Raw genomic sequence first — 21636 nt, 5'->3', positions numbered from 1 at the left:
TTTTCTGAGGTAGGGTCACCAAACCGCCTCTGGTGACCTGACCTGAGGTCAGATCAACTCAAAAGTTTCAGACATGTTGCGTAGAAGCCTTTTAGGAAAGGTCAGAAAATTTGAGCTTCCTAGCTCAACGCGTTTGGGAGAAATAACCAAAAAACCTCAGGGGGGGGGCTCCTGAGCCCCCCCCCCCCCCCGCCAGGAATAGGGTTAACGAATGAAGCTCAAACTAGGTCAAAACTAACGTATTGCTATACATTCGAACCCCAAGACGAGCCCATTGTTGGTTCAAAAACTAGTTCATACCTGGTGCTGGTAACCTTACAAGCCCTAATTAGTAATTAGGCCATAATTAGGGCCCTAATTAATATGGGTTAATTAGGGGCCCAACTAGGCCCTAAATCAACCCATAATCAGATGACCAGCAGATCCTACGCCGCCCAATCCAGTCATCGAATTTGCCAGCGAATTCGTTTGAAGACCATCATATTATTAAATATCGGTGGTCTTCAAACGAAATCCTTACCGGTTTGATGACGAATTCATCCGGCCCATTCCAAAAACGCTCAAGATAAAATGAAAGTGTATTTCTGAAATAATGTGCTTTCTTGCAATGCACCTTTCGTATATCAAGCGAACCTTTCACTTCCAGCGCCCGTTTACAGTTATCAATCGAATCAGAAGCATGCACATACCTATCGATTGATCTGAACCTACGAACACAGAAGACATTTTGTAGAGTACCTGTCTGAGCCTATGCAGTGGAGCCCGTGAGCCGCGCCCAACCGCAGCTGCCTCATGAACTTGATATAGGTCTGAACCTCAGATTGGCCAGAGCTTGGCCGTCAATAACCAGCTTATTTATATCCACAGTTGTAGTGACTTAGGGTTTGGAATTTGCCAAACCTAAGTTTTGATTACCAAGAAAAGTTTTGTACTTCTTGCACTTGCCTTTTCTTCATAACTTTGGCGGAAATCGTCGTAGTGAAACTTCAGTGTTCCGTTAGCTGTCGGTTCTTGAGAGAGTTGGCCAGGCCGGACACCGGGGACGGCTCCACAACTTTCGAAAAATTAAACCTAAGTCCTATTGCACTGCATGGAGAGCGATTCATTTAAAATCGCTCTTGTTCCCCCCCCCCCCCCCCGACAACTTTGCAAACGTCTCTGCGCGATTTGGTTGAGAATGATGGCTTATGGCAAGTTATCCAGAATTGGAGGATCAAAAGCATGCGATAGCATGCTTTTGCATCCGGAAATTCCCATTGGTGGGTCGCTCCAATGCTGAACCTGTTTGTCAGTGAGTGAGTGAGTGAGTGAGTTTGTCCAAGCTTTTTTGGACCTGGAGTCAAAATGGGTGGACCGATCGGGACGAAAGTGGGACCGTTTGATTCGTCTCCGGCGAGGTAAATTTTGGTGCTGGCCTCGGTTCGCTCGGTGCTTCGTGGCACATGCTATTCCGCTTCAAAGTTTCGGTGACACGAATTTTTTTGTCAAGGCTACAGGTCAACCCGAGGTCACGGGCAAAGCCATACTGGCGGGACACATCGGTAACACCTTGAACCAGTTTCCAGGGGAGTCACCGTCTGCGAGGGGTGCAGGCTGCACGTGCTGGGGTCGGAAAACCGTTTTGACGTGAGGTCCTCTGGCTCAAAGAAATTTTAATCTATCAACCTCAAAATCGGTTCAATGGTAGTCCCAGGCAAGACCTGAAAAATAATGCACATTTGGTTGAGCTGAACTCTGTGGTGCATGAGCTTTGCACGTGCAAGCCGATTGCACCCCTTCGTACGTTGCCACGCCTGCAGGGTAAACGGCAGCTCTAACTGGTTCAAAACTTGCAGGTCATAAGAAGAATACATTTGATCTCGACATTCCGGCGAGATAATATCCGAGGGGTGCAAGCTGCGCGTGCGGGGGGCGGATAACGGTTTTGACGAGGGATCCTCTGATCCCGGGAAACGTCGATCTAGCGACACAAAAGTCGGTACACTGATAGAACCAGTAAAACGCCTTTTGGGCGAAGAACGAGCGAGCGAGATAGTGAGCCCTGCACGTGCGGAAGGGCGAGAGGGTGCTTCCAACGGGCTTGCGCAAAGCACCCTTCTAACCGGTCGCTAGCGGTGTGCCAAATTTGAACGCAATCGGCCCAGCCGTTCCTGAGATCTGGAAGCGGCATTCTGCACGTGCGCACGTGCAAACAGGGTCCAAAATGACTTTTGCACGGCACCCTACTAACTGGTCCCCAACCGTGTACCAAATTTGAGCGCAATCGGCCCAGCCGTTCTCGAGAGCTGGAAACGCCCCCTGCACGTGCGCACGTGCAGTAGCACCCTAACCGCAACACATGGGAATGCATTGCCTGGTGGGTGCCTACCTGTATGCCAAGTTTCAGCGAAATCGCCCCAGTAATTACCGAGTTACTGAAATGGGAACAAATTTGGCACCTCTTATTGTTGTATTTTGCACGTGCACTAGGGGTGACCCACATGCATCGAGGGTATCCTATTTTGGGTAGAAGGGATGCTGTTACCCTACAAAAATTACCGCAAGTCAATCGCCCAAGCGGCTGCTGAGATATGAGCCTCTCAAATTCACTACTTTTGCAAAACAGCTTGAACATCCTTGACTTTTCACGGCGGTCACTGAGATGTATCAAAAGTAGTCAATTACGGGGTAGAAGGGATGGGGCTACCCAACAAAAAAGACCGCAGGCCAATTGGTCCAGCGGTTGCTGAGATATAAGCCTCTCAAAAGCGTTACAGGCCGGGCCGGGCCGGGCCGGGCCGCTCATACTGAGATTTTTCCGTTATATTGAAAAGACTCACTTCGCTCGCTGCGCTCGCTCGCTCGTAACTAGACACACGCTATTAGAAACAGAAAGATGGCATGGCGCAGCCGCTATTACCTAATGAAGTCATTGGGCTAGGGATCCTCCAATTCTGGCCCAAGGCAACGCACGAGCGCTGCCGGCATCTAGTTGAATCAGAACGTCGATCACTGCAGGTCATATATCGGCAAGCAATTCTTCATAACTAGACACTGCACAAATGGAAACGATACAGGTTTGCCCAGTGATAAACACTCGAACTTCACAGACGCGCGCACCCCCGACTGAACGCGGCACGGCACAGCGCAACTGGCGCCGGGAAGCCGGGAACGCATTAAGTGAAGGATTCACAGGTGCGCAACTTTATTGCGAACTTAATAAAAGCCTACCGCAAACAATTAAAAAAAAAGTTTTAGGGCAATCGGAAATACAAATGTATTGACTTATAGAAATAAAATTGTCATTCACCTTCCAAATAACCCAACAATTTATTTGCCGTAAAAAGTGTCTGGAAATGGAAAGTTGCAAACATGATTCAGCAAGTAGGGAAACGCAGCAGCTACCTGGCAAATAATCTCAGGCTGGTTTAGTGACGAGTGCATTGCTACGGCTTGTTCCTCACCCATCACAGATTACTATGACAAAACTACCCCTAGTATTTTGATCAACCTGAGGCTGACTTTCACCTAATAATTTGATGAGGGTCTTCCTCGTTTCGGATTGAGGCGAAAACAAATGTCAATTTAACACCTTGACACAAATTTCAAGTCTTAGGTCATCTTAGGTCAGGAGTTATTGAGGTCAAACTGAGGTCATGTTCGAGCAAAAATGAGCAAAAAACATGAAATCTTGAAACGCTCACAAAAGCTACAGTTAACCCGCGCCCTGGTGTGGGTCTGAGCCACCTTCGCCCTGGTGGGGGGGGCCAAAATGACCCCCCCCCCCGTCTAACTCGAAAACGAAGAGGGCTAGGAAGACGCGGAAAAAAGCAAACGAAAGCCCATAACAAGTACGTTCGAAAGTATTTCGGTCATTTTTTCGCTAAGGTCAATATTGAGGTCGCTAGAGGTCATCATAGGTCAAATTTCAGTGTTTTCGGTGTTGCCGGACATATTCCGCTGTAGCTCGGAAACTAGAAGAGCTAGAGAGCCGCGGAAAAAAGCAATCGATAGCTCTTTTCAAGCTCTTTCGCCAAGGTTCGTCAGATTTGACCTCAGCTCAACGGTTTGGCCTACAGAGGTCATGCAAGGTCAACTTGGCAAATTTCGTTGAAAATGTTTTTAACTATAGCATGCATTCACGAGAAAATAGAGAAACGATTCATGCACCATCGTGCTTGGCTCGTCGAGACGCGTCGAATGATATATAGTTTGACCTCGAAAGGTCATTTTGAAAATTTGACCTCAGGTCAAGGTCATGACCTTACCGAAATAGGTCATGCTGCATATCATTCGATCCGCATTGACGAGACAAACACGATAAACGTCGAACGGAGTCTCTATCTCTATTCAATAACAAGTAAGTGCAGAAAAACCGCTGGTGACCTCTGGTGACCAGGGAGATGACCTAGCGTGACCTCAGCGAGGTCACAAGCAAATGGTTTCACATGGGCTGTGATTTGCTGACCCAAGACACTTCAATAACGAAATATAGGAACAATCACGCCCGATTTAGCTGAAAAACAACTACTTTTCGATTCTCCCATTGACTTATAATGGGGAGCAGCGATGACCTGACCTGACCTTAGGTCACATTTATAAAAAATCCGAGATAGCCATTTTGTAGAGCTGGGTGACATCTTCAAGTACTGTAAATTTTACATCGATCGGATAAAAGCTGTGCCTTTGAGAGAGCTTTGAACTTTTTTAGAGGTGGTGTCAGTTTTGGTGACCTTGTGACCTGACCTGACCTGACCCGAACCCCCAAAAAAAGGACATGATGTAAAAATGTTGAATAAACAGCTATACAAAGTTTCAGGGCGCTAACTCAAGTGGTTTCTGAGTTATCGCTGAAAAACCACAGGGGGGGGGGGCCAAAATGGCCCCCCCCCCCCACCAGGGCGAAGGTTAACCAGCAATTTTCAAAGTTCTTTATGTGGTCGTGTAGAGAAAGGACGGTGCTACAAAACTGTTATCTCGGATTTTCAAAAATTTGTGACTTTTACCCCCCAAAATTAAAAAACAAATGTGTAGCAAAGCGCAATAAAATCCCAAAAGTTTTACGAACTTCGAAAAACGGAATCTATTTGATAGTCCTTACGCTATTCTATCTACATGCCAAGTTTTAGATCGATACATCTTTTCTTGACCAAGTTATAGCGAAAAAAAAAAACTGTTCAAAATTGATGACGTCAAATTTGTGAACTCGATTTTTAGACATTCTAGACCACGTAGCGCAAAACAAAGAGCACCATTGGACTCCCCATGAAGAGCTGCATCGAATCGATACCCATTTTATGCAAAATATTAAGTTTGAAATTTGACCTCATTTGACCTGACCTTGACCTGACCTTCACCAGAACATAATTCAAACTGGCCCCGAAGGTTGCCTGACCCACATAATCACATTTGTCATGTAAAATGGACCATAAAACATGCATCACATGATATTTTCATATTGTGACCCTCAGTGACCTGACCTCTGTGACCTGACTTGGTATCAGTGACCTCAAATAGCAAAATATGTGTCTGACGAACAATTGCCCATCCATAATTTTCAATGACATGCATTTTACTCGATTTTACAACGCATTTCTTGAAATGTCTGTAAAGGGTGAAAATTCGACATTTCACCTGACCTGTGACGTCATCGGTTTGACGGAGGTCAATGAAACCGTGTCACCAGGTAGTTCCCCGTTGGAGCTATCCAGCACCGTTTGCTGCTTGTCGCTATGTTGCGTGGCTCTCGAGATCTTAGGGGGGGGGCCAAAATGCCCCCCCCCCCCAGCGGGGCGCGTTGCTTGGCAGACCCCAACGGAGCGCGGGTTAAGCATTGCACCCAGTAATTGTTTGCCTTTGTTGCATAGGAACAAGGAGAAAGCAATGGCAATGCAAATACTGTCAACCTACTCACCATCAGCAACAGACGTTGTGGCGACTTTCTCGGAGAAGACACTATCGAGAAGAGCATGATCTGCGCTGGCGCCAAGAACATCGGAGCTGGCGGCATGGGTCCTTGCACGGTAAGCGTAGCTTATTTGAAAGCGGATGGTTAGCTGGTTAGTGGCCATCTGTTGCTTTTATTTGATGCGGGAATGTATCCCAGCTGGGTCGTGGATAGACGTTTAGACTGCCATTACTAAATACAATCAAATGGCTCTCATCATTTGTTTATTATTATTATCGTTACTCATTTCACAAAATCTTGAACTGAATCTGGGCCATTTCTCATGACTTCTTAATAATTATGATGCACGTAATTCTTTTACCACATGCCGAGATATCCCTTTAACATTAGCACGTGCATTTGGGAAATGACTTCGGCCCGCCTCGGCTAATGTTGAAGGTATTTGGGAAACGATTCGGCCCTAGGGCTTTTTGATTTTCCCAGACAAAGATTTTCTGAATATTCTGAGTAGAAGAACCAATTCCAAAGAAGATATTTACGGATTGTGTGTTCACTAACAGCAACAGCAGAAGTGAGCAAAATTAAGTGATGGCGTTTTCACTTACTTTTGCTGTCAACGTAATTCAACTAAACAAGGATAGGTATTAGGTATCGTTCCAATGCCAATGTATTTATTGCTGCAGAACATGGTCAGAGTACTCATTATTACAACATAATGCACGCAAAAAAAACAACATTTTAAATGCGCGAAGCACCTTAACCCGCGCCCCACTGGGGTCTGCGTATAACACGCCCTACTGGGGGGGGGGGGGGCTATTCATAGCCCCCCCTCCTAACTCCGAAACTACTGGGCCGATCGTCAAAATTCAAACGGCGTCTGATAGCCCCGGAAAAACTGTCGAGCGAAACCTAATTTCATTGACCTCGAGGTCACCGATGACGTCACAGGTCAGGTCAAAGTAAAAATTATTAGCATTTTGGCTTCTTCACGTTTTGGGCTCTGGCCGCCGTCTTACAAGTCAGATCAGGCTCATTTTTGGTTCACACACTCGTGAACAGATGCTCTAGATACTCTGAGGGTACCAAACTTGTACTTTGATTTTCAGGTCAAGGTCAGGTCATCACAGGTCACGAAAATATCATATCATCCGTCGGTCACGTGACACATGTTTTATGGTCCATTTAGGCCAAACATTTCGAATTTGATGTCGTCTGTGTCATTCGAGGTCATTTTGAGTCAAATTTAGCTCAGGTCAGGTCACTTTCAGGTCAAAAAAGGTCAAATTTTGAAGTTAAAATTTTTCAACAAAAAAGGTGTCTATTGGATGCAGTTTGAGCTCAGGAACACGATGGTGCTATTTATATTGGCGTACGATGTCAAATTCGTGCTGAAAAATTGATTTGAAAAATTAATAATTGTTAATTTTTTGCAATAATGCGTATAACTTGGCCATTTTTGAAGATATTTAGCTAAAACTTGCTAGAGTTAGTCATAATAATGCGTTCTATCACATATATTCCGGTTTTTTCGAAAAGTCAAAAAGTTTTTGAAAAAAATGTAAAAATATAAATTTTGAATTTTATTATATAAAATTTTCGCAATTTTCAAAATTTCGAAAATCCGAGATAGCAGTTTCATAGCGCAGTCTATTCTGAGTCCTCTCATGCAAAGAAATTGGATCTAGCTTAAAAACTGAGCTCTTGGGAGCGATTGCCGTGGATCAATGTTTTGCGTCGAAATCGGCCGAACATGACGTCACTCTGACGTCATTTCCGGCCGACCTATGGTAGGTACGAAGTTCAAATTTTGACACAAGGTGTCAAATTGATGCAGCCGAAGGTACTGAAAGTTTGGCGTCGATACGTCAAGCGGTTTGGAAGTTATTGCAGAAAAACGGGAGGGGGGGCTATAAATAGCCCCCCCCCAGTGGGGCGCGGGTTAACGAGCCACAATAAACATTTGGTATTGTTCCAGCTGGGATCTAAGACGCGTTTGATTCAGCGTCTCACCCAATTTTAGTTTTCCTCACGGTTTCCTCACTCCTGCTGGACTCCATATCTTTATAGTTTGTCCTAACTTCTGGCGCTTCACCATCTTCATCCTCAGCTTTTTTCAAACCCTATATAAGGGGGAAGTAGGAAATTTCATCTTTCATACTCAACGCCGCCCAATAATAAAAAACACCAAAAATAATCACGGTGACTATAAATATGAACATAGTATTAATATAATATTAACACAATAATAACAATATAATACAGGGTGACACAAAAAAAAACGGTCATCACCAAAATTCGAATCACTTCGGGAGTTTTATTCAGATCATCACCAAACTTCGGCCACTTTAGGTCACACCTATGTAGCAGACATCCACCAAGTTTCAAGTCTTCACTACGAATACTTTTAGTACAGTGTGTGTTTTACGGACGCTCCACAATGTGCTCCAGGTGAGCGCCCCGGCGCTGCAGGGCGTAGGCACACCTGCATCCGGCGGGCAAAGTTGTCGATAACCCGATAAGAATAACGTTTCAGGGGTAGCACACCCCCTGAGCACTGTCTCCAGAGGCCATTGCACTCTGTTAAGTGCACAGCCATCGGGTTATCGACAACTTTGCCCCCAAAAATAAAAAAATAGATTTTTTGAATATAATAGCCAAAAAATCCAAAAAGTTTTTTGAATTTAAAAAAAAAGACGGAATATATGTGATAGTCCCTACCGTCTTCTATCTACATACCAAATTTGAGATAGATACCTCTTTTTTTTTGGCCAAGTTATAGCGAAAAAACTGTTCAAAATTGATGACGTCAAATTTTCAAAGTCAATTTTTAGCAATTATAGACCTCGTTGCGCAAAACAAAGACCTCCATTAGACTCCCCGTGACGAGCTGCATCGAATCGATACCCATTTTATGCAAAATATCAACTTTGAAATTTGACCTTTTTTGACCTGACCTTGACCTGACCTCCACCAGAAAGTGACCTAAACCGCACCTGATGGTCTTATAACCAACACCATTGAGCTGGAAATGAAAAACTGGCCATGAAACATGCATCGCATAACCTTAGTAAAGTTGGGCTCATGTGGTGAACCTTGGTGACCCTTGGTGACCTGACCTGTGACCTGACCTGGTATGACCAGTGACCTCTAATAGCAACATATGTACTAGACAACTGACACCTTATCGCTGATTTTCGACAAAATGCGTTTTACTCGGTGTTATAACGCTTTCCCTAGAAGCCCCGTAAACGGTGAAACATTTTATCTTTGACCTGACCTGTGACGTCATCGGTGACCCCGAGGTCAATGAAATTTGGTTTCCCTCAACAAATTGGACAGTGCTATCGAACGCTGCTTGAATTTTCCGGATCCGTCCAGTAGCTTCGGAGATACGGGGGGGGCAAAAAAATGCCCCCCCCCCCCACCGCGCGGAAGGTGGCTGGTAGGCCCACCGCCTGCCGGGGGTTAAATTTATCTTCTCGGCCAAACACGTATTCTTATGACAAAATGAATGTCACCATCGTGTTCTATAACTAAAAGTACTCATAATCCGTGTGTCGTGTGCTGCGAATGCCATCTTTGGTTTTCAGGGCTTTCGTTCGTTCTTAACCCGCGACCGCCTGGGGGGTCGGATCCGACCCCCCTCCATTTTTCTTAAATAACTCATGAACAGCTTACGCTATCAACTTGACACTTGGCATACCTTGTCCCCCATCCATTTGACGTCTCCTGTGTAGTTTTAAAGAAAAAATTTCAATTTTTTTTTTAGATATATGGATTTTAGTGATGTAACTACATGACGTTCTCAGTCAAAAAGTTGTAAATGCTTAAAAAAATCGCCAAAAATCAAGGTTTGAAGCAAATTGCAAATTAAGGATATGAATAGACGCAGCTCAACGATTTCTTTAAAATAGCCATCTCGGATTTTCCATAAAATGCGTTTTTCACCCCTAAAATTTCAAAAAAAAAAACTTAAAAAAAAACAGCTAATAAAATCCAAAACTTTGAGAATTTTCAAAAAACAGGAATATACGTTATCCCGGCCGGGCCAGGAGGTAATCCCAAACACCGCAGCCCGGGGGGGCGTTTTTCGCCCCCCCTCCCCCAGGGCCTCCTCTAAGGAATTTTCACTGGGGCGGCCAGAGGCTCAGAAGTCAAACCTAGGGTACCCCCAAATCCAGTTTTCTCATCGGATTTAGGCCACTTATTTTTCGTCACAGCCCTGATACCATGATTTTCATTTTTTAATTTGAAAAAAAAAAATCAAGAAATGGTAGGCTACGTCACCCTACTGGTGGATCCAGGCGGCAGGGTCACATTTTAGGTACCTAACGATCCCGGCAACGTCCGAAATCGACGAAAATTTCTGGCTTTTCGACTTTCGAGGATAAAACAAAATCCCTATACTATAGAAAAATTGTATTAAACGGCACGCAGTGCGTCAGGAATCTAACCAACCGCTAAAAGTGTGAGGGTCAATCTTTCCCACTAACACTGTAATCCATTAACCAACAGCTACCTGCCTGAAAACAGCTCACTATCCTAAAAAGCTACCTGCCTGAAAATGACTTAAGAAACAGGCCACAGGTCAATAGTAATGAAGGCTAGGGACCAGGGTCATTTCAGGAAATGTGCAGCCAATTGATAATCACAAGAATACTAAAAGTTTTGCCACGCTGGGCCACTTTTTACGTGAGTTATTTGCGAAAACCCTAGGGGTGGGTCTATCTAACGGCTAACCCCTCAATAAGTGTGAGGGCTTATTGCTTCCAGTCCCAAACACCGGGGAATAAAACTTTTCCCGTGCTCCGCCGCGTTCTCATTTGACCGTAGCAAGATTTCCTCTTCAAGAATGAACCCGTCTCCCGAATAAAATAGTCCTCCGTGTAGAAGCGTGAGCGTTTGACTGATTGAGAGGGCGACCTTCCGGGACGCTTCCTTCTCAAAGGAATTCATCAATGCCCATGCCCCGTTCGGGCTTCAGTCGGTGTTCGATTATAAAAACTGCATCGTCTGACCTCATTCCGTGGCTCATCTTAGGCAACATGCGGATGTGAAATGTTCTTTGTAGATAAAAACAACGGTAGGTAGGTATAAGAAAACTAAAATTAGTAACGTGGTGATCGTGGAGATAGTCTGGAATCTGGATTGTTTGTGTGGTACGCTTTTAGTGAAATTTCCTCATTTTTCTACCTTATTGGTTTAACTGTGTGGCCCCCCAGTGACGCGATTTCAGCTCCACTGAGGGGGCCAGCGGCATCAATGGGGGGGCCGCGGTCCCCCCCCAGTTAACATGTTAGAGGAGGCCCTGCCTCCCTCTCTCTAACTCCGTAAATAAGGGAGCTACGGAAATAAAAGCGACACCAAACGAGAGGTCTTTACGAGACGATTCTAAAGCACCTAAAATTTTTGACCTCAGGTCAATTTTCAAGGTCAGAGGTCAAGGTCAAAGGCAAAAACCGGTACATGTGTAGTGATCTCAAAATAAGCCTTCTAGAGGACGGCAAGCGGCATCAAACCGGCAAAATTGGAAGTCAAACGAAAGAAGAGAATCTGAGGATTCCGAAAATGTGCTCAAAATTAAAGGTCAAGGTCAAGGTCACGCTCAAAATTGACCTCAAACTTGGCACTTTTTCGCACATCTTGCGTGCTAACTTTCAAGATGTTTTGAAATGTTTTGAGGCTTATCAGTTCCCTATTTGTGGTTCCTCTTACGATACAAGGCTGCTCAAAGCTCAAGGTCACTGAAGAGTATCCCTGCTACAGGCTATTTCACTAATTCAAGTTAGTAATAATAAATAAGAAAATTTTGCCATCCGGAAGCTCTAAATGAAGGCTTAGAGGAAAATAGATGCCAGATTCGTGATCAGCGGGTACAAATCCATCATAAACGACCTTTCATGTGTCAAGGTCAAGCAGAGGTCATTCGAGGTCATATGAGGTCAACATAAAACTTGACCTTTTCCGAACAAAATATATATATATATATATATATATATATATATATATATATATATATATATATATATATATATATATATATATATATATATATATATATATATATATATATCATTCGACGCGGCTTGACAAGGCGAATGCGATGGTACCACTGCCGTAGCTCTAGGACCATTTTTGTCGAAGTTATTTGCGAAAAACTAAAACCACATTTCGGGGTCGTTGACCTGACCTCTGACCTCAGGTCACCAAAACTATTTTTTTTTGTCGAGGTCAAACGCTACACAACCGTGCTCGTAATTTGTCTTTATCTCTAAAACTCTATTTTTAACAGCTATTTGAAGCTTGCGTCTGTGACGCCGAAGTTTGCCGTGCAGGGGTCTAGCAAAATGGACCTTGTGACGTCATCAAGGGGGCTAGGTCAAAATTTTTTACTTCAGAAGATGTCAAATTGATGGGAGAAAAGGTACTGAACGTTTCGCTTTCCTATCCCTAAGCGTTCGGGAGCTATCGCAAATATTCGCCAGGGGGGCGAAAAACGCCCCCCGGGCCCGCGAGGGTTATAGAACTCTATTAGAACATTAGATGTCCCAAATGTCAACTTTCTATCTTGATTTTTGACCCCCAAATTGTAAAATTAGCTCCAACATACATAGGGTATGGTGACGTCATAAGCATTTTCGTGAATTAGAGGCAATTCTGAACATCGCATGTGAAAACAAATGGCACCACTAGATTTCTTGGACAAAGCTCGTCTAGAAAAGTGCATTTTATGTCAAAAATAAAAAAGTTGAAAAATTGACTTTTTTCTTAGCCCTCGTTTAGTTATGTATCGTATAAACGATTTTTTATGCTTTCAATGCACACTTATCACCAGCACAGTGACTTGGGGTCACATATAACCATTACCATCGGATTCGGCGTGAAAAATAAGCCATAAAACATGTGTCGCATGCCCATCTAGCAGAAAGTGAAAACCGTGACATTTTGTGACCTGACCTGACCTTGACCCGTACTTAATATGACCCCTACACGCACATGGTACCTTCACTAGGTCTTTGAGGTCATTTTTGGTGAGTTTCGAGCAGCAGCTATCGATTTCGCTGTCCGTAAGCCTAATCATGCAAAACCCCAGAATTTGACCTTTGACCTGACCTTGACCCGAAACTTGACCTCAATCTTAAAATCTTAAGAAAACTTTGGGAAGGTCTCGTAAAGACCTTTCGAACGTCATCTCGCGGGGCTCGATACGACCATTGGTTCTCGAGATAACAGGGGGAGGTCGGATCCGACCCCCCCCCCCCCAAGGCTTTCGTGGGTACGGAAATAGCTCAGGCGGTGCCGGGTTAACTGTTTGACCTGACCTTGGCCTTGACCTATGGTCGACCAACCCCTATATGGATATGAAACTCGTATGCGGTATGGCACTTACATATATAGGATTATACATAGATACAGGGGCGCGGGAACTACTTTCAGACTGTGGGGGCACACCATGATAGAGATCAACCTAGGGTACCCCCAAATTTAGTTTTCTCGCCGGTTTTAGGCCACTTATTTTTCATCCCTTGGCTTTTTCAACAAAAAAGAAAACATTTGCAAAAAAAAGTGCGGTATTCCGTCTCAAAGTTGTGGGGGCACCCCCCCCCCCCCACGGCCAAAGAGATGGGGGGGGGGGCAAGCTGCCCCCACTGCTCCCCCGGTTCCCGCGCCCATGCATAGATACACAGTTTTGGCAGAGTTTTTGACGAGAGACGCCAAGCACCAGGTTCTAAAGTCCATTATATTACAAACCCAATTTTAGGTATTTGACCTGACCTTGACCCGACTTTTGACCTCGCAATTCGACTTAAACCCGCGCACCGACGGGGGTCTTTGCCAACTAAAAATCGACGGGGGGCGGATGACCGGTCCCCCCCCCCTGAGAATTCCAGAACGAAGCAAGATAGCGACAAGCGGTAAACGGCATGGGATACGCTCGGACAAGTTCTACAATTTTTACAAAGGTTATTTTCAGGTCAGGTCAAAGATGACGTCACAGGGGTCAAAAGTCAAAATGGCGGCGCTAGATATGGAGATTTTTCTCGAGTAACTTTCGAACTAGTCAAGATAGGAACAAACTAAGGGCATCATCGTGATCCTCTCGTCAATCCGTATCGAATGATATATACCTATGTTGATCTCGAAAGGTCAAGGTCAAAGGATGACCTCAGGTCACGTGACCTCGAGGTCATCATGTATATCATTCGATGCGCCTTGACGAGCTGAACACAATGAGACCATTCGCGCGACTGTATCTTGTTGTGTTGTATCTTGTTATTGTCTTAATAAATAATTTTGCCGTCCAGAAGCTCTAAATGAAGGCTTAGAGGAAAATAGATGCCATATTCGTGATCAGCGGGTACAAATCCATCATAAATGACCTCTCATGTGTCAAGGTCAACCAGAGGTCATTCGAGGTCACGTGAGGTCAACATAAAACTTGACTTTTTCCGAACAAAATATATATTATTCGACGCGGCTTGACAAGGCGAATCCGATGGTACCATTGCCGTAGCTCTAGGACCTTTTTTGTCGAAGTTATTAGCGAAAAACTAAAACCACATTTCGGGGTCGTTGACCTGACCTCTGAAATGAGGTCACCAAAAATATTTTTCTATTTCTCTCTAGGTCAAACGCTACACAGTCGTGCTCGTGATGTGTCTTTATCTCTAAAACTCTATTTTTAGCAGCTATTTGAAGTTAGCGTCTGTGACGCCGAAGTTTGCCGTGCAGGGGTCTAGAAAAATGGACCTTGAGACGTCATCAATGTGGCTAGGTCCAAATTTTTTACTTCAGAAGATGTCAAATTGATAGGAGAAAAGGTACTGAAAGTTTTGCTTTTCTATCCTTAACCCTCGCCCGTAAACGGTGTTTTGCCACCTTCGCCCATGCAGGGGGGGAGGGGGGTTGGTGCGACCCCCCCTGGCGTTTGAAAACGAAGCGTCGTAGAGCTTAGCGGAAAATACCAACAGATTGCTCTCAACGAGATCTCGCGATTGGTGGTATATTTTGTGGTCCTAGGGCAACATTTGACCTACTTATGACCGGTCAAAGGTGAAATTTTCGGAAAAATCCAACTTTTTTCAGATTTCCGCGCCGATTGCGGCAAAACGGTAAGAGATATCGACTTGAAACCTTCACTATCGTGATCCTTGATCAATTCTCTATCGTTTGGTGTGTATTTCGATATGTCATAACTCTAAAAATGATGCGTTGGGAGTATCGGAAGTCTGCAAGGTCATTTGTGCATTGGGTCACGTCAGGCGTGTGACGTCACTGACCTGACCCTGACCCAAAATGAACTACAAGAAACAACCGACGATGCCTGAAATGGATAGCAAATTCGAATTCAGGGCATCAAAATACCCCGAAAAGTCATACAGTGCAAAAAGTCATTACAGGTCAACCGAGGTCACTGACCTGACCTTGACCTATAGTAACCTTGAAAAGGTCAACGGACATTGTGCCAATGTCAAATCAGCCAGTTATGATTCTAAAACAATCCATCAGTGTGTCAGGTCAGTCGGCATTTATACCAATGTGAAGCAATCTCCAATTTAGCGTAAATCTGGCCGGAGGTTGTTCCTTTTATGACGTCATAACTCCGTGACCTGACATGACCTTGACCCAAAAAAATACCAAAAGTTGCGCAAAGAATGCCCCATAGGGTACTGAAAATTTGAGCAGGCTATCTGAAACGGTTCGGCGTGTAGCTAAGAAAAACCTCGGGGGGGGGGGGTGCACCAACCAGCCCCCCCCCCTACATGGGCGAGGGTTAACCCGCGCACCGACGGGGGGAGCGGATATCCGCCCCCCCCCCCCCTGAGGTTTTTCGCGGATAGCGGGAAAACCGCGGCGCGTAGCGCCGCGAAATTTGGTACGACTATTCTCTCATCAATTTTACACACGGTGTGCAAGTTTGAACCTCCTAACTTTTAAGGTCAGGTCACCAGGTCACTTTGAATGACCCAACCTCAAGTCACTTTTTTGCAACTTTGTCACCGTGCCAGAGCTACAGTAGATGTCGGAGGCCTTTGAAAGTCGCAGGATGTTATAAGGTCATTAGTAGCTCGGATTTGTCATTAGTAGCTCGGATTTGTATATCTCGGAATTTTGATGTCGGTGACCTAAGGGCAGGTCAATTTCTCGACCTCCCCATTATAAGTCAATGGGGGAAAAATCAACTCCCTGTTTTTACCACTAAAACGGGTCGGAATGGCCCCATATACCATACATGACTTCATATACGATCAACCTTCACTACCTTGAGGTCTGTTTTGCTGTTGGGCAGCTGTAAGGTCATGTGACGTCATCAAAGGTCACCAAAGGTTTTTTGCCAATAACTCCGTACAGGAACAAGATACAGCCGCGCGGATGGTCTCATTGTGTTCAGCTCGTCAAGACGCATCGAATGATATACATGATGACTTCGAGGTCACGTGACCTGAGGTCAACCTTTGACCTTGACCTTTCGAGGTCAACATATATATCATTCGATGCGGATTTACGAGAGGATCACGATGATGCCCTTAGTTTGTTCCTATCTTGACTAATTTGAAAGTTATTCGAGAAAAACTCTCCCCATATCTAGCGCCGCCATTTTGACTTTTTCGACCCCTGTGACGTCATCTTTGACCTGACCTGAAAATGATCTTAGTAAAAATTGTAGACCTTGTCCGTGCGTATCCGATGCCGTTTACCGCTTGTCGCTATCATGCTTCGTTCTCGAGATCTCAGGGGGGCGGTCATCCGCCCCCCCCCCCCCGTCGGTGCGAAGTTGGCGCAGACTCCCGTCGGTGCGCGGGTTAAGCGTTCGGGAGCTATCGCAAATATTCGCCAGGGGGGGGGGGCGAAAAACGCCCCCCCCCGGGCCCGCGAGGGTTAAACTTCTAATCAGAACAGAACCACGTGCAATACAGCGCAGCATGCAGTATTTTCTTCTTCCTAAAAGGTGTTGAAATTCTTCTTCTTTCTAGCTCGACTTCGGCGGTCCATTGATGGTCAGAACATGGTACGACCGTGACCGGTTCACGTTGATCGGTATCGCCACCAACCGCACCGGATGTGGCCAGCCTGGGGTGCCGGCGGTCTTCACCCGAGTCTACTCGTTCCTGGACTGGCTCCTGGACAACATGGAGGATGCCACTTACTGCTGAAGACTTAGTGATAAGAGCGCCCGTATGAAGGATTTCATTTGCCGTATTTTGGTCTTAGTGCACACTGCAGAGTTATAGCCGGCATAAATGGACACCGCTTTTGTTGTTGTTGTTGTTGTTTGCAGTATTGCCAGTCTTGAAAGCGATAGTCTGTTCAATATACACACAGTGGTCACTGGTCATAGGCCTATGGTGTTTTCGATGACTGGACCATTTTTGCCGACTGAGTTTAGCCGCCTTAGCGCGGAAACGGCTACGTGACGAGGAGCGGTAAAAACTATTTGATCACACCCCGTCGTTTCCATCCGATCAGGACAATCAAATCCTTCTCCTTCATATTCAATTCCCTGTAACGAGCTGGACGGGCAACTTCATCGCATGCTGGAATGCCCTTAAGAGCACACCCGTAGCCGGATGCAGTTAGTACCAGAGTGGGGGGAGGGGGGTACGCTCCGGCTTTTTTAGCATGACAAAAAGTGTGACAGACGTTTGTGGAGGATTGTCGACGAACTCTTGTTCCGTGAGCAGCATTTACGCGCTAGCGGAAAGTCGACCGATCAGCGCTCGGCAATACTCGGCGCTGATTGGTCCGGTGTTCGTGACGAAAAAGAGAGGGACCGCAAATACTCTTTAGTGAGGGGAAGGAGGCCCAATTTTTGCCCGAACAACACAAAATTGGGTGGAGCTTAGCCCGGCCGGGCCCGGGGGGTAATCCCAACCACCGCAGCCCGGGGGGGGGCGTTTTTCGCCCCCCCCCCCCTGTCTAACTCCGTAAATAAGAAAGCTACGGAAACAAAAGCGATACCAAACGACAGGTCCTTACGAGACGATTCTAAAGCACCTAAAATTTTTGACCTCAGGTCAATTTTCAAGGTCAGAGGTCAAGGTGAAAGGCAAAAACCGGCACATGTGTAGTGATCTCTAAGTAAGCCTTCTAGAGGACGGCAGGCGGCATCAAACCGGCAAAATTGGGTGTCAAACGAAAAAAGAGAATCTGAGGATTCCGAAAATATGCTCAAACTCAAAGGTCAAGGTCAAGGTCACGCTCAAAATTGACCTCAAACTTGGCACTTTTTCGCACATCTTGCGTGCTAACTTTCAAGATGTTTTGAAATGTTTTGAGGCTTATCAGTTCCCTATTTGTGGTTCCTCTTACGATACAAGGCTGCTCAAAGGTCAAGGTCACTGAAGAGTATCCCTGCTAGAGGCTATTTCACTAATTCAAGTTAGTAATAAAAAATAAGACAATTTTGCCATCCGGAAGCTCTAAATGAAGGCTTAGAGGAAAATAGATGCCAGATTCGTGATCAGCGGGTACAAATCCTTCATAAACGACCTTTCATGTGTCAAGGTCAACCAGAGGTCATTCGAGGTCACATGAGGTCAACATAAAATTTGACCTTTTCCGAACAAAATATATATCATTCGACGCGGCTTGACAAGGCGAATGCGATGGTACCACTGCCGTAGCTCTAGGACCATTTTTGTCGAAGTTATTTGCGAAAAACTAAAACCACATTTCGGGGTCGTTGACCTGACCTTTGACCTCAGGTCACCAAAACTATTTTTCTATTTTTCTCTAGGTCAAACGCTACACAAACGTGCTCGTAATTTGTCTTTATCTCTAAAACTCTATTTTTAGCAGCTATTTGAAGTTTGCGTCTGTGACGCCGAAGTTTGCCGTGCAGGGGTCTAGAAAAATGGACCTTGTGACGTCATCAAGGGGGCTAGGTCCAAATTTCTTACTTCAGAAGATGTCAAATTGATGGGAGAAAAGGTACTGAAAGTTTCGCTTTCCTATCCCTAAGCGTTCGGGAGCTATCGCAAATATTCGCCAAGGGGGCGAAAAACGCCCCCCCCCCGGGCCCGCGAGGGAAGGGGGGGGGCGGTTAGGGAAGGGTGGTTTCTGGGTCAAAAATCACCGCTGAATCCGAATCTGACCGGTGCGCATCTCTAACTAGTGTTGCACCACTTCCAGAGCACGTGCAACTGCGTGTTTCAGCTTTTTTGAAGGATTGCACCTTTCTAATTGATTACAGAGTAGCAATATTGATATTTGAAATATTGTTATGAGATTTTGTCCCTGGGCTAAAAACGCTTGGCGTAATTGAAAGCTGAAGTTTTGCAATTTTCGGGCAGCCGATGACGTCACTGTGACTTCATTTCTTTATAAGCTAATTGAAGAAGTCGTCTTGTCAATGAATCACTTCAACTTAACTTTTTCCTTGTCGTATGTCAAACATAGAAGAAAAAAATCATCAAACATGATCTATAAATATTTCCGGGTTCGATCATGCCGAAATCGTCTGACCGTCCCCGTGCTACATTATGCATGTTCGCGTGTGCTGTGTTTGGATGATTAATAAAAAAAACTCTCTCCGATTAGTTGTTTAGTAGGGTATATCGTCGAATTTTGATTTTTTTTTTATCGTCTTCACTACTAAATTTTATTGGTCCCTGGCATGTTTGAAGCCGTAGGATACCAATCAAAAAAATCTGGGACGAAAACCTAGCCTGCTGCGAGCGGTTGAACGGAAGCCTTTCGGGGCGGCGCCAGGCGTTGAAGTCTCCCCGTTAGTTACGCGCACACTAGCACCACGCGGCGGCTGGCGCCGTGCCGCCGCGTTCCCGGTCAGCCGTGTTTTAGCGTTCACTGACGGGTCGAGGTGATTATTCTAAGCTTTCCTAAGAAGCTTTCTGCCCCGCAGCTCATTATTGAGCAAGAATATCGCACAAACTGCATAGAACATTGACATGCAGGTTGTCGGCACATAGGAGAAGGGGATGTTTTGGTTAATGCCTCCTTTAATAGGAAGAGATTGTGGAAGAACAACACATTTCTCTTGGAAATTACTCATCCTCCTTCTTCTTACGTGCCTGCTTTAGTAATCGAAGTACCCCTATTGACTCTACGTTCTTGATTCGGCTGTCGATTTTATGCTTGGAATTCCGCTATATTATATTTTCTCGCTCAATGTCCCCTGAGCTATATTGAGGCGTCACGGGACAGCAATGCTCAGCTCACAACTGCAGAGAAAAAGTCAATGTGGTCATGCGTTTTGTATGCCAAAATGTGTGAGCCTTGGCGTGTACCAGCAGCCGTTGTCACCATTGTAATTTTCACGACTTTATTTTTATAAGGATGCAATTGCCCACTTCCCAGTTCCCAGACTGGGTTTGGAGATATAGTTTTACAGAAACATTTAGGAATGTCTGTAATGTAAGTTAAAAGCTAATACCGAAAGGAATCCACATATTTTCGAATTTCCTGTTTGCTGTATTGCTTAGTAAATGCCAGACGTCATGATGGCATGGTTGCGATTGATGGTATGCCGGGTGGCCAGGGTACGAACTCACGGTAAGTCAGCTTGGCCGGCAGGCATCAACCACAGGCACAATAGTCTTACACTGATATCGTCACCCTCAGTTATTCGTCACCATTCAGCAGCAGGCCCAGAGCTTCGGGCTTTGAACCGTAAGGCACAGGTGTAGGAGCAAGACATTGTGCCGATTCGAAGGGCTGGAAGGGCAGCATCGCGGGGGCTGGAATGCGCCTGAGCGGCTGAGACCATCCCATTGGGACGGGGGTGTTCTGGGTGCACTCAGCCGCTCATGCTGGGAAATGCATCCAATGGAGCTCTACCCCATCCCCACCCGTTTCGAATGATTAGGCTGACCTTTAGTCTAGAACAAAGAAGGATGATGGTTGGCTGGTCCCGAGGATAGAAAGGACAGGTAATGACATCATATAATGAATCGAAGACGGCCCCGGCCCGATCCTCTGATAGAGGCTCATCAACACGTATCTCGTTGTGGACCATTTCGTTTTCCTCCACCGTGGTGTTTGCACCGACCTCAACGGGTTGGAAGATTACGATGTTCAGAAACCATTAACCCGCGCCCTGGTGGGGTCTGTTTATAACGCGACCTGGTGGGGGGGGGGCTATTTTTTGCCCCCCCCCCCCCGTATCTCCGAAACTACTGGACGGATCCGCAAAATTCAAACGGCGTTCGAAAGGCCTGTCAAATTTGTCGAAGGAAACCAAATTTCATTGACCTCGGGGTCACCGATGACGTCACAGGTCAGGTCAAAGATGAAATGTTTCACCGTTCACGGGTCATCTAGGGAATGCGCTATAACACCGAAGAAAACGCATTTTGTCGAGAATCAGCGATAGGGCGTCAGTTGCCTAGTACATATATTGCTATAAGAGGTCACTGACATTACCAGGTCACAGGTCAGGTCACCAAGGGTCACAGGTCAGGTCACATGAACCTAACTTTAGGTACTAAGGTTGTGCGATGCATGTTTTATGGCCAATTTTTCATTTCCAACTCAATGGTGTTGGTTATAAGACTATCAGGTACGGCTTAGGCCACTTTCTGGTGGAGGTCAGGTCAAGGTCAGGTCAAAAAAGGTCAAATTTCAAAGTTGATATTTTTGCATAAAATGGGTATTGATTCGATGCAGCTCATCACGGGGAGTCTAATGGTGGTCTTTGTTTTGCGCTACGAGGTCTAGAATTGCAAAAAAATGAGTTTGAAAATTTGACGTCATCAATTTTGAACAGTTTTTTCGCTGTAACTTGGCCA

At 45.4% G+C, this 21636-nt stretch overlaps 1 protein-coding gene across 1 annotated transcript in view; it reads left to right on the top strand.

Moving 5' to 3' along the window:
- Window positions 1-17231, top strand: part of LOC122380283 (venom peptide isomerase heavy chain-like) — a 64403-nt gene extending 47172 nt beyond the window's left edge. Inside the window, exons 4-5 of the mRNA XM_043363320.1 lie at window positions 5847-6002; window positions 16864-17231. Of these exons, the coding sequence (XP_043219255.1) occupies window positions 5847-6002; window positions 16864-17043 (336 nt within the window). The 3' untranslated portion in view covers window positions 17044-17231. The remainder of the gene's footprint in view (window positions 1-5846; window positions 6003-16863) is intronic.
- The last annotated feature ends 4405 nt before the right edge of the window (window positions 17232-21636 follow it).

The sequence above is a fragment of the Amphibalanus amphitrite genome, unplaced genomic scaffold (assembly GCF_019059575.1).
Source record: "Amphibalanus amphitrite isolate SeventyFive unplaced genomic scaffold, NRLGWU_Aamphi_draft 000094F_arrow, whole genome shotgun sequence".
NCBI classification, from domain to species: Eukaryota; Metazoa; Arthropoda; class Thecostraca; order Balanomorpha; family Balanidae; genus Amphibalanus; species Amphibalanus amphitrite.
This window is presented reverse-complemented; position numbering and strand designations above follow the sequence as displayed.